Source organism: Miscanthus floridulus, chromosome 4 (assembly GCF_019320115.1).
Source record: "Miscanthus floridulus cultivar M001 chromosome 4, ASM1932011v1, whole genome shotgun sequence".
NCBI classification, from domain to species: Eukaryota; Viridiplantae; Streptophyta; class Magnoliopsida; order Poales; family Poaceae; genus Miscanthus; species Miscanthus floridulus.
In genome coordinates this window covers 81,595,225-81,609,132 of record NC_089583.1, presented here as the reverse complement: position 1 = coordinate 81,609,132, position 13,908 = coordinate 81,595,225, and the positions used below count along the sequence as shown (strand labels likewise).

General features: G+C 45.4%; 1 protein-coding gene across 1 annotated transcript; it reads right to left on the bottom strand.

Moving 5' to 3' along the window:
* Positions 1–8,703: 8,703 nt before the first annotated feature.
* LOC136548706 (zinc finger BED domain-containing protein DAYSLEEPER-like) lies at positions 8,704–9,084 on the bottom strand. Its single transcript, XM_066540139.1, has one exon. It carries the CDS (start codon positions 9,082–9,084, stop codon positions 8,704–8,706), a length of 381 nt encoding a protein of 126 aa, XP_066396236.1.
* Between the last annotated feature and the right edge of the window lie 4,824 nt (positions 9,085–13,908).

Genomic DNA, 13,908 nt, shown 5'->3' with positions numbered 1-13,908 from the left:
AAAAACAATTCCACCCTCCTCGCAACTTGATATGAAGAGACTCTAACTCTAAGAATTTGATCTATTAGAAAACTCTACGATCTCCAGCCTCCGGCCTCCGGCAAGATGGCGCCGGAGGAGGAAGGGAGGGGGCCGGGACCGGTGGTGGTGGAATGCGGGGGCGGCGGCGCTAGCGAGTCGCAAGGGAGAGAGCGAGTCGCGGCCTTCCGATAAAACAGAATCGGTTAGACGACGGGACGAGACGGCGCCTCATGCATTTTGGGCTTTTGGCCATCAATTGGTGAAGGGGTAGATAGATGCCTTGATGGTTAATATCAACCGAGTCCGACCAGTATGCACTCACACAGTCGCAGCTATGCTCTGGCGGCAGTGGCCATGCGTGTCGTCTACGCCGTCGTAGGCGGTAGCTAGGTCGTAGGGGCCGGCTGGTCGGGTGCCCCGCCGTGCAGCTGCCGCTCGCTGCCCGGCCCGTAGCATGCATGCATGGATCGGACACGAGAGCACGTACGTACGCACACGAGGGCAGTGCCCGGTCGGTCCGTCACTGCAGCACGTGCACATGACAACACGCCGCGCGCGCGCTCGACGCCGTTTGCTTGGAGCAGATCGATCGGCCGCGCGGTTCGGCGCGCGGCGGACACACATGCATGCATGCACGGGCAATTACCGGCGGTCAAAGAGAGCATCATCATCAACGACTAATTAATCAGAGTAATCAATTCGAGCCCGCCCGGCACATCTCGATAAGGCCTGCCGCTTCCGATTTGATTCTTGGCTGGTTTCTTTCCGGTCGACGACGACGCGATTGACCGATAAATTATACCGGATGTCTACGTACTCCCACTTTCTACGAAAGAATCAATTTCTAGCCTAAAAAATTATCTCTAAAAGAATTGATTTCTAAAGGTGAATGGTCCACGGATCCACATTAATCTTTCTCATAGTCTGGGTCGAATTTAACACAACCTCTCTTTTCAAAGCTGCTATTCCAAACGATACTACTTAATTAGGCTTCTCGGTAACTAGAAAGCTATTAAGGTTCAAAAGTTTAATGAGAGATAGCACGGTCTTTTATCTTTAGGCTAGTCTCAATGGGGTTTCATTAAAGTTTCATGGGCATTAAATAGGCTGATGTGGCACCGTATTGATGAAGAGAGAGATGATAAGAGTTTCATGGGAATAGAGAGAGTTTCATGGGGATGAAACTCTTCTGCACTATTTCTAAAATATAGATACATTGGTAACAGGGCCATGAAATCCCCACTGAGACTGGCCTTATTGCTAATTTGTCGTAGGAATTCGTTCATTTAGGGACAGAGAGAGTACAGTATTATGACAAATACGGCAGTGATGATATGATCTGATGTGTAGTATGCATACTGTACATGTGGATCAGTGGATCACCAGTACTACACTGCAACTAACACGTGTCACTTGCATGAATGGACCGCATCGACGTTGTTTAGTTTGTAGATTCCACGGTGCATGCATGGCACGTCTCTTTCTCTCTCTGTGACCTGTGTGTGACGTGGCTACTTAAGTCGACCTAGTATATTTGAAGAAATATAGAGGTCGCCGATGCCTACTCTCGTTCCTGTGCTAACTGGCGTGCGTGCACACGTGCTGAGTGCGGTGGTATATCGACCCAAGGCAGGTCGAGCATGTGCGGTGGTACACTGGCGCCACTGCCACTGCTTTGCTGCAGTAGTCACTGGAGATCAAGCGACGAATAATCATAATGACGAAAGCACTGAGGTTGCCCGTGAAGAAGCTCGCTCGAGCCTTGCTTCTGCCCGAATTTTTTACAATTTGGCTTTTTCTTTGAAAGTTTCTCACGAATAGATCCTTGACGAAAAGAATTCAGAAAATGAATCCTTAGCTCGGTGTCATTGATGCTGACGCCGAGCTCGGCGCCACCGTCTCTGGCGCTGAGCTCCTGGGCATGGTTGATGACCTACCAGGAGGCTCGGCGCCATAGTGACTGGTGTTGAGCTCGGCGCCGTAGATCTTAGCGCCGAGCTCGGCGCCGTAGTGAGTGGCGCCAAGCTACCTACATTTAACCCCGGCCCAACGTTCTTGCCCGAGCGTTCTTCCTCTTCTTTCTCCTTCCTCTCAGGTTTTTCTCTCCCCACTTTACCCCACCTCACGAATCAACATATTGGACCTTGAAAATCTTGATTTGATCCGTAGATCTTCGAGAGCAAGGTATCCTCGCTCACCTTCTTGTTTTTTTCGCATCGATTCGGTATATATTAGTCGGATTTTTGAACCTAAGAATCGTCATCACTTAGGGTTTCATTGTATCCCTCAATATATGTATTATACAACCGTAGGATGATGCCAAGGCGTGAAAAAGCTAGCAAACCTAGGCGCATGTAGTTATGTTATGGGTTCATTGTTGTGCATCAAATGGAAAACCCTAGGTTTAGGGTTTAATGTTAACTAGTTTCAGTTCTTAGAACGAAATTGGTTGTATTGTAGTTATGGTTCTCATTGATATTTATTTGTGATGTTTTGATTTATGTTTGTTAAATTACATCCGTTTTGTTAGATGCAAGAAATGTTTCGGGAGGAGTTTTGGCGAAAACAGGGTCGTCCTCGAGAATTATACTCCGACGCGTCTAGCAAAGATGCCCCCGTCCCTCCTGATCTTCCTGTCCCTAACTGTGACTGTGGTTTCCCGGCCCATGTTTTTCAATCGAAACATCCAGGCACCGCCGCGCGTTGCTTCTACACATGTAGTCGGTTTAATGTAAGAAATTATTTGTACTATCCTTTTTCTTTATTTGTGTAAGTATGGTACTAATATTTTGTTGGAATCTCGTTGTGTAGGACCATGGGAGATGCTTTTTCTTTCAGTGGATCGATGGTGCAGACAAGTTTGATCCTAGGTACCTCTTTTTCGACGATTGGTTTAGAGGGAGACATCCACATGAGCACTTCAAGCGGTGGGTTCCACCCCCTAACCCTCCAGCAATGACGGCTAAGGAGAAGTACCTAGCCACAGTTAGACGACTCGTGGAACCTCCTCTGTGCGATTGCGGAGATCGAGCTATGATAAACCCTGAGAATACATTGGAGTTTGTGTGTCCAAACAAGCATGAAGTAAGTGCAAAGTGTATGTGTTAAAATCTTGAGCTATATGTGTTCGTGTACTAATGTCTCATTATTTAGGTATTTTCAATGGCGAAGTGTTGTTTTAAGGAGTGGTTGTATGGTCCTAAGAACCAATGGCCGGAAAAACCGCGGAGGGTTAAGGAAAAGAAGAAAGAAAGGGTAATCTACAAAGCACCTCCTGTCATGTGCGAATGTGGTGTAAAATCCAACTATGGCCTAGTCCCTTCGGAGCTTGGAATAGGCCATTATTACGGCCATATGGTTGAGTATGATGAGGTTGGTTATTTTTGTGGTAAACATGATATCGTATTTTGTTTTTTTTGCTAAGACATATATGATATAATTTTTTGTTTGAACAGAGCACTAGGAAATGCAATTGGGAATGTTATGATGGTCAAGCTAAGTTCTTGGATGAACTGAAGAAGAGGCAACTAATTGCACAGAAGAGGGGATATGGACCTGACTACGTCAACCTATTCGTTAAACATCACAAAGAAAAGATGCGTGAGTTTGCTAGACAACGCGGTATTTGTAACCCGATCGATGTTGGGCTTAACAAATGGGGATTAAAGAGGCGGATGACGTTAGAGGAGGAGAGGGCAAGGAATGAGGCAAGGGAGGAGACAAGAGTACAGATGCGGGTCTTGAACGAGCATGTTGCTACATTATGTACCACTGAGTGCTTGAAAACCTTTTTTTCGTTTCTTGGTTTTAAATGTAATATAATCTCATTGCTAACTGATTGCATTTTATACATGAAGGGATTGGTTGCAGTGGGGAATATGCCGCAGAGGTGGCTTGTGCAAGGTATGAGGAGAAGAAGTTAGATGACCATAGATCACGAGCTGGTCGCACCGTTCAATCACCGATTGTGTTGTCTGATGAGGAAGACGAGGATGCGGACGACACTGCCAGACTGAGTGAGCTCATTGCTCTAGCAGAGGCGGGCATACAGGCGCAGGAGGCTGATGACGATACTGGCAGACTTAGCGAGCTCATCGCTCTAGCAGAGGCGGGCATTCAGGCGTAGGAGGCTGAGGACGACACTGGCAGACTAAGCGAGCTCAACGCTCTAGCAGAGGCAAGCTTACAGGCAGAGGAGGATGACGACGCGTTCTTCACTCAGGCCGCAGCGGCGGCTCGACGGGCGCGGCCTAGGGCCGACGGTGGAGGGCAAGGCGAGGACGGCGGTGGAGGGCGACGGAGGCACGACCTCGGACGTGGGCACGGGAGCAGGCGCGGCCTCGGAGCGGCGGGGGGCGCGGCATGGGGCGGGGGGCGGCCTCGGCGCGGCGACAGGCGCGAGGCGGCGGCGCGGGGTCGGCGCTGCGCGGGGCAGGGGGGCTCAGCGCGGCGCGACGTGGGAGTGGGCGCGGAAGCAGGCGCGACGGCGTGGGGTCGGCGGCGAGGCGCGGGCGCGGTGGCGGGTGCAGGGCGGCGGCGAGCTCGGCGCGGGCTCGGCGCGGGCGCGGTGGCGCGGGCAAGGGCGGCGGCGTCGGCAGGGCTAGGGCGCGAGAGGAAGAAGAGAGAGGACCGGCGTGGGCTCGGTAGATATTTCTGAGCTCGGCGCCAGAGTGACTGGCGCCGAGTTCGGCGCCAAGATCTACGGCGCCGAGCTCAGCGCCGGTCACTATGGCGCCGAGCCCCCTGGCAGGTCATCGACCGTGCCCAGGGGCTCGGCGCTAGTGACGGTGGCACCGAGTTCGGCGCCAGTGACGGTGGCGCCGACAATGACGCCGAGCTAAGGGTCCATTTTCTGAATTCTTTCCGTCAGGGGTTTATTTGTGAGAAACTTTTAAAAAAAGAGCCAAATCGTAAAAAATTCGGTGCATCTGCTCGTCTGACATCTGTGCACTTTGCTACGTGTACGTGTGTGCATCAGTGCATGCATTTTTTTTATCACCCTCTCCTTTCACTGCTACTACAGAAAAATTTTGTAACAACACTCTTTATTTTTTTGGCTCAGATTTGAGAATTTTTGAAAACATATTTATAGGAGTGGTTATATATCCAGCGCCCCTGCATCGTCCTTGGAAATTGTGACGACGGATCCAAACGCGCAGATCCATCGGTGCAATGGTGCCTACGTTCTGGGTAACCAAAATGTACAAGGAACGGGAAGTGACGCAGCCAGACATATTGACATATATATGTACACAGGAAATGAGAATTTAGCATGTGTGCATGCATGTACATGGTCCACATGGGCACGACGACGACAGTGTTTCTGTAGCTTGAATCATACGGCAGGTATAAGGCCCTCTTTGGCGCAGCTGGGCTCTGGCTCCTCGTCTTGTAACACTGTAGCGACACTATAGCAGGAGCCATTTCAGAAATTGAGATAGAAAATGAATTAGAGAGAGGAGGAGCCGGAGAAGCCACGATTTCGAGCTCCTCCGGCTCCGTACTACAGTAGTTCTAGAGCCGAGCTCCTCCGACTCTATGCTACAGTAGTGGAACCGCCTATACGTTCGTGAACCGCCCTAGGCACGGTTATCCGATGACTAGCTGACTGTTGAGCCAACGTGCGCGCGGCGGCGTATGTGTGCATTTATTTTCTGCACACATCCTATAATGCCGCCGATCAAATGATCCAAACGGCGCGGCTGCAACAACTAATCATTCAAAAGGGTGCAGGTACAAGACAAGACAAAAGGATAAAACAAAGAACAGTTTTATTTTTTACAAGAAATATGATTCTAGGTTTTGACTTGATTCAAACTTTTTTGAGTTTGACTAAATTTATAAAAAATAGTATCAACATTTATCACTCTAAATAAGCATATTATCACTACTATAGAAATAGTTTTTGCCGACAACATTTTTACCGTCAGTTTTATTAAAACCATTGATGATAATGTACCACCATTGGTTCAGAATAAGACGGGTGGTGAAATCATTTTGGCACAAAAACCGATGGTGAAAACCATCCTGGGTTTTACGCTAGTTTGGGACATGAACCGACGGTGAAAATCATTTTTACCACCTGTTTGTAACAAAAAAAAACTACGATGAAAACTATAGCCATATGCAAAACAGAGTTGGTGATGAAACACTGGTGGTTAACATGTCATTACATGTGCTTCTTCAAAGTGGCAGACAGGCGGGGGCTTAGCGTCCCAGAGCGGGTGCCACTCAGTGCCGTGCGAGGGGGGGGGGGGGGGGGTTGGAGGGGTGCTCGACGGTTTTATATACTCCCTCCGTATCAGCAATTGAAGTCGTTTTAGGGGCTGACATCATTTGTACAATTGAAGTCGTTTTGGGTCTGTTATAAGCTAGTTTTGGACGTGATTGCCCCTACACTCGTCGTTTCCTATGGCCCTCATTTTATTCATGGGAGCAATTAAATAGCCCGCAGCCCCAGTCGGTCCGCCGCCTGCTCACCTCCCCTTCCTCACGCGCCCATGCAAAACTCACGCGTCAAGCAAAAAATGCCCGCCCTCGCTGTGCTAACCAATATAGCTGTGCAAAAGGTCTTTGTATGGGAGATACCCGCAACCCTATTTAATAAGGACAAATAGGAAAAAAATACATCCTCCTTAATCACTCCTTGGTATGCTAAATTCTATCCAAAACGACCTTAATTACCAATATGGGAGTATTTGTTTAAAGTTGAGATTGATGACTTTAGAGAAGACTAGAATTCTATTCATTATGAAAGAAGGGAGTAGGTAACTATTGAAAGCCCTAAGAGCATCTACAAGAGTTTTGTAAAACAACTCCCTATTTTGATATCCTCTCCAAGATTCCAACTTGTAAGTTTTCACGATCGGGAGAAACTCCGTATTTGCTCCTTGTCCGGCATTTTTCTCGTGAGATCGGAGTAAATTGGGAGCATGAGTGAATTAATAAAATAAAGGGTTTCAGATGAGAAAGTAGTAAGAGACAAAGAAACTATTAAAAAAGTTTGGTTGGTTAGAAATAGTTCAGGATTCCCAATAATGTAAAATTGGTTTAGGAAGCTAGTATAGAAAGCTATTGAGATATAAATAAATTGAGGTTGCTACTTTATTTTGTTAACTCGCTAAATTTTATTGGTTTAGCAAGTTAATTGAATATATTAGAAACACCTGGAGTTGCTCTAAGTTTCGTCTTGGTAATTGAATGATAACTAGTGTACTAATGCTTTCAATCAAGTTGTATTTAAGCTAATTCCACACTTCGAGTGGTGAGCAAGGCTAGAAGACGGTGGAGAGATGATCAAGCCATGTGGAGCAAGCTCACACTTGAGAGGAGAAGAAGAGATGGAAACAAGCCCAAAGGCAAAGGTGTATGCTACGAATTTTCATGTCGTTGGCTAAGATGCAATAAGAGATATAGATATAGATATAGATTATGTTTGCACAACATATTTTCTTCATCCTTTTTTTTTATTTTATTTCTAGCATCTTAGTTTCACCTAAGTTTGCTAGCATGCCATAAAAATATGCACTGCCCAGATACATGTATGTTTGCTTTACTGAAATGAACTCCAAGCCCCTTGGTATGCACCTACACACCTAGTCAACGGCTCTTATTTGTACAAAAATAAGAAAAAAAAACTAGAGTTGAGGATTCTCATCTCATAGAGGAATTTTGGTCGAGATGTCACCCACGTGGAGCTTTCCAAGCTATCCTTAGGGTCAGTTTGGTAGCTTTCACTACCCTAATTCTTTAGTAAAGTGATTCTAGTGAGGGATAGGATGAGAAACAAGTGACAAATTAATGATTCCGAAGTGATGCTGATAGAGATTCAATGGGATCGGTAGAGAGCGGGTTTTTTAGCTCCGTCCTTGTAAATGGGACATGGGACATGTTGTTTGCTAGTTGAACGTACTCCCTACGTCACGCAAAAAATGCAATTGTAGGACTGGGCACTGGTACCAAGGATACACGTGAAATTATTATAATGCCCCTGTAAATTTCAACTCTACCATCCCACTATAGTTGGCCAAATAGGCCGCCCGGCACGCACTAGCATGGGCTGGCTAGGCACAGCACTACGCGGCACGGTAGACTAGCCGTGCCATGCCGTGCCTGTTAGTGCCGCTGTGCCGAGGTACTGGCCCAGGCACGACACTATCAGGTCTTAGCCGTGCCGTGCCGTACCACTAGACACGGCGGCCCAGCAGTGCCCGTGCCGGCACTGGCACTATAAGTGCCCAACACCTCAAACTGATCAGAATATCAGGGACAATAACTTCATCATCTCAATCTTAAGTTACACGTTCTTAAAGTATCAGAATATCACAATATCACAATAACTTCATCATCTCAATCTTAACTTCATCATCAGAATATCAGAGAACTTATCAAAGACTCAAAGTTACATGTTCACAGAGAATTGATATTAACTTAATCACTGAAACGCATAGATCACATAATCACACAAACACAGGAAGAGATAACAAAATAAAATTTTATTGGGAGCTTTAGTGCAATGGCTGCCTCATTAAAAAACTGTCTAGGTAAAACTCACCCTTGTGAGAAACCCTAGCCAAGAAAAAAGAATATAGCCTAGCTCCAATTATAAAGTTCATTAAAGTCCAGTCCATAGTCCATAATATTACAGTCCCATTACATAAATGATAACTAATCAAGATAAAGTTATTCAAATGCTTCTTCAAGCTCCTTGTCCTCCACCATGTGTTGTAGCCGAGCTTCAGCAGCCTCCCAATCTTTGATGCAGGTCAGCATCTCCACCATTTCAGGCTTTAGCTTCCTCCGCCGCTCCTCGATGATCCTGCCAGTCATACTAAAAGTGGATTCTGAAGATATGGTTGAAACAGGAACAGTTAAAATATCTTTAGCCATGATTGACAGCACTAGATATGTGAGTTTATGCTGATGCCACCAGTCCAAGATATTAAAATCATCATCTAAATGGTTCACAGTGTCACAATCCAAGTAAGAAACAAGTTTAGAAACATTAGAACCTGAAGAACTTGCAGCCTGCAGCAGGGCAGTTGCAGATGTATCTCTAGCCATGATTAGAGTAGCAGCTGTAGTATGCATACCACCAGCACCACCACCATCATCATAAATTTCATCCCAAGCAGACCTTTTTTTACTAGATAGGTTAGGAGGGGCAGTCCTCCTCAACCTAACACCACCATATTTCTTCTCATATTTATTGTAGACATCAGTAAGTCGAGCTCTAGTGCTAGCCTAGTAAGCACTATAATTTGTACTAGTAAGGGTACCCAACCTCCTAAGCACTCTAATAAAACCTTTCATTTTAGCTCTGGGGTCCAGGATGAATGCGAAAGAATAAAGCAAAGGTACGTCCCTCCAGTATTTATTATATTTGTCTATCATAGGTTGAACCACATGTCTGATGTGATTATCATTTGCATAATTCTTTAGGTGCATAGCAATCTTAACAAGATAAAGAATCATGAGTGGAGATATAGGATAGTACACACCGGACAATGCAACTGTAGCATCATAAAACAGTTCAAGAAAGTTAAGCATTTTTTTCTGCCATAGCCCAATGGTCATCAGTTAAAAGCAACTGACCACCTTTAGCCCTAGGATATTGATCATGGATGAAAGTAGTGAATGAGACCTTATGTGGAAACAAATGCTTAAGCATTAGGTATGTAGAATTCCACCTAACTTCCATGTCCAGTTGAAATTTTCTAGGTCTAACACCAGTGGCAATGCAGTAACTTTTATATGCAGCAATTCTCTAGTTAGATGAGTTTAAGGAAGATATTGAAATTCTAAATTTTTCAATCAAAGGCTTAAGAGCAGTTAGGGCCTTCTTAACAATCAGATTGATAATGTGACATGCACAACGCTGATGCAAGAACATACAATTAACTGCATTGTCTAAATCATCACTATCATTAGATGATGCATTGACCACAACTTCAATACCAACATATTTAGAAAGAACAAGTCTAAGTTTTTTCATGGCTGATATATTAGATGATGCATTGTCCAAAGTAATAGCAAATACATTTCTAGTCAAACCATAATCAGCAAGCATAGATGCAACAAGATGAGTAATGTTTTGTCCATTGTGGGAACAATCAATAAGCCTAAGACCAAGCACTCTCTTCTGTAGTTGTCAATCAGAGTTTATGTAGTGAGCAACAACACTAAGGTAGTCCTCTTGGGCATTACTAGACCAAATATCAGAGGTTAGACACACACAATTAACACTAGCAAAACTAACAGTCTCAACAAGCTTAGCCTTCCAATCAGTGAAGTATTTAAGCATGTCTCTAGTGGTGGTTTGCCTAGAGACTTAAACAAATTTAGGATTATGAGCAGTTCTAATGTATTCTTCAAATGCATATGGTTCTCCCAAAGAGATAGGAACATCAAGCCTATCAAGTAATCGAACCAGTTGAGTACGAGCAACAATAGGATAGTACTCCCAATTGTGTATACTACCATAAGGATTAAAAGAGATCTGTGACTGAGACATGCGAGTTTTTTCATACCACCTAGGGCATTTATCCCAATGCCAGGTGAGGTGACTAGTGCCACCACTAGAGTGCCCAGAGTATTCCTTAGAGCAATGGATGCACTTAGCTCCATACTTGACCTTCTTACCATTCTCTATTTTGAAGAGTTTCTTGAAATCAAGCCACACTGCTGAGATAGAGGGACGTGACCGCTTGCCGTTGTTCTCTTCCCCATCCACTGCTTGATCATCATAGGGCTCGAGGACGATGGGAGCTTGAATGTTACAGCCGAATAGCTCCACGGTGTTGTCACACCCAATTTTAAGGATAAAATTGAATACACTAACTCATGTGTGCCCAGGGATCAATCACACACACAAGCTGACAAATTATAAAAGAGTATCATCACAGTGCATCTTACCTCACGATAATAACATAACTTAGTCTTATACATCACAGCAAAAATTAAAAGATAACTCTCTCTCGTGGAACACCATCATAGGGAGGGTCAACTGGTTGACCACAAGCCTAATAATCTTTAGGAAATTCCTCATACCCGTTGTCATCTGTTACCCATCCAGGATTTTTATCCAAATATAGAAATGAACAAGCGTAAGTACTTCCTGTACTTAACAAGATAACATAGGGTTATGTAGCTCAAAAAGGACGACACTAGTTTACTGCAGTTAGCAATTTTAGTAAGTCGGGATTTTATTACCAATTATTATCAAGTTATGCTTTAGCTCCCTTTTACAAACACATAATAAGATATCAGAATCATTTGCATCATATTATCATCGTAAACCATCATAAATGAACCACAATGAGTATCCAATTATTCTGTGAGTTTTCTAGGCCGCTCGTGACCATGAGCATGGCTGTTATAATAGTTTGTAACCCTCTGTAGAGGTGGTGCATATTCACCGCGAGTCGTGATTCCCATATGCCCGGGTTAATTACTCCCATGTCACTACCAAGGTGAGCGGGCAGGGTACACTATGAAGCCATTTCATAGGTTTCTCTAACAAGTTAGGACCGCTAGGTTTCCTCAGCAGGCAGATGTAGGAACCCCCCTTTCCTATAGCACATATCCATCGTGGCTATACACATAGGAACAGAGGTAGCCCTATACCCAACGTGGCAAGCCCCTTTTGCGCCATAAAGGTAACCTCTAACAAGCTAGAAAAGGTCCTATTACTGGGCTAAAGTCAGAGCCATATGACTCTCACGGTTGCACTGTCAGTCCCAGCTTTTGCCGACAGATAAGTCCTTATGGAGGGCCGGGAGCAACATGATCAAAAGTCATTTGCACCTTCGCCCTATGGATCAGTTGTTACAAATCATGTTATACTTTTAGTTCCATAGAACCATTAACCATCATATAGATCATGTTTAGTTAGAGCACTAGTAATCTACCCATATGCAATTAACCCATAGGAGTCAAGGAAACAAGTCATCAAAAGACTAGAATATCCTTATGGCTATCAAAGTTAGACACATGCACATGAGTAAATGATTAAAGTGAATAGGACATCAAGGTAGGCCCATGCTATACTTGCCTTGGTTCACAAACTCTTGCTGGTCATGCTGGTTGTCGAAGAACTCTGGATCTCCAACGTTCTCCTCACCGTCTGAATGCGACCAACACGACAACATACAACATTCCACGGGCATTCATGCAAAGCAAACAATCCTACCATTAGAACAGTACACTAACAGTATAGAAACAATATAAAATGTTTATGAAAATAATCTACGTCTCGCTACGATCACGTCAACGCGAAGTTCACGAAAATCGGTGCTAAAATGTGAAAGTTATGAATTAAACGGGGGTTTCTATAGCACTTTATTTAATTAAAACTAATCATGAAATTTAAAAGTTGGAAACTTGATTAATAGTGGTACTAACATGTAGATTATGAAATTACGAAGCTAATGCAATTTGAACGGATCAATTCGGAGCTAAAACGAAGTTTTTATGAGCAAAACAAATCTAATGGCATTTCTATAAATACTGAAAACGTATTTTGAACTAAAACAGTGAACTTTATGCTTTCAAAACGAGAAAGCGTACTCTGGAAACTATGCTAGGGACTGCGGGTTCAATTTATCCGAAAGCGAGGGACTCTTTAGCAAAATTTCGTGTGAAAGGGTAACTTCTAATCCTGGCCCCAGATATGAAAATAGACGGCTAGAATTAAATCTGGGGGAGAGAGAAGGAGGTTCGGCCGGGCACAGTGCAGCCGGTGGCAAGGCTCCATCGCCGGCGGCATGGAGGTCGCTGGAGCACGTGGTACAGGGGCTAGGGGCCACGGTTCGAAGAACCGAGGGCATCGGGGAGTTGTGGAGGTTCTCGTGAACCCGTCCAGGCCAAGAACGGGGCCAGTGGACGCGGTTGGCGCGGTGGCTGCCATGGCCAGCGAGCAAGAGCTCATGGGCGCCTGCGGATAGGGCTCTAGAAGCCATGAAATAGGAAATAAACCGCATGGCGAGAGAGAGGGGATCACGGTGAAGCGCACAGCGGGGAGAACGGGGTCGACGGCGGCTCGGAGACGGCGGTTCGTGCGGAGGCGGGCGGTGGATCCCGGCGATTCCTCGGTGCGGCAGTTACCTCATGCACGGGTAGCGCGAGAGGGAGAAAGGAGCAGTAGGGAGAGCGGGGAAGGGCTCGTCGCTGTTTTAAAGAGGCCGGGCGCGGGGAGGACGCGCCCACGTCGCGAGAAGAGCGAGCGTGGGGCGGCGGTTGCTCCAAGCGCGCGCGGGCGGTTGCTGGACATGCGGAAGGAGGTGGGGGGAGGAGCTGACGAGCGGGCCCAGCTAGGCAGTGGCTGAGCGTGGGGAAGGGGCACATCGGTTGCTGCGGAGCTGGGATTCGGTGCGGCGCTTCGCGCGAGCTGGGCCGGTGCGGTGGCAGCGGTTGCTTGGTCCAAGCTGGGCCGACCCAGGATGGGGAGAGGGGGAGGGCGAGTGGGCTGGCGGGAGGGAGAAAAAGGCCATGGGCCGAAATTGAGGAAGGGAGGGAAGGGAGAAGTAATTTCCTTTTTCTTTTTCCAAATCAAATTTCCAAATATATTTTTCAAATAAGTTTTGAATCCTTTTGTGTTTAAATCAAAAACCACTCAACATATTAAATACAATGCTCCAGCATGAGTGCATCAACATGTTACTAACCTTATATTTGATTTTATTTTCACAAAAATTATTTCTTTCCTAAATTTCAATGTTCACATAATAACATAATTAAATCGAATTTTCTTATTTCAAAAAGACTGAAATTTTTGGGTGTTACAATTCTACCCCCCTTAAGATGAATCTCGTCCTCGAGATTTGAGTGATTGCTTACTCAAACAGTTGGGGATAAGACTTTCTCAGATCCTCTTCTCTTTCCCAAGTA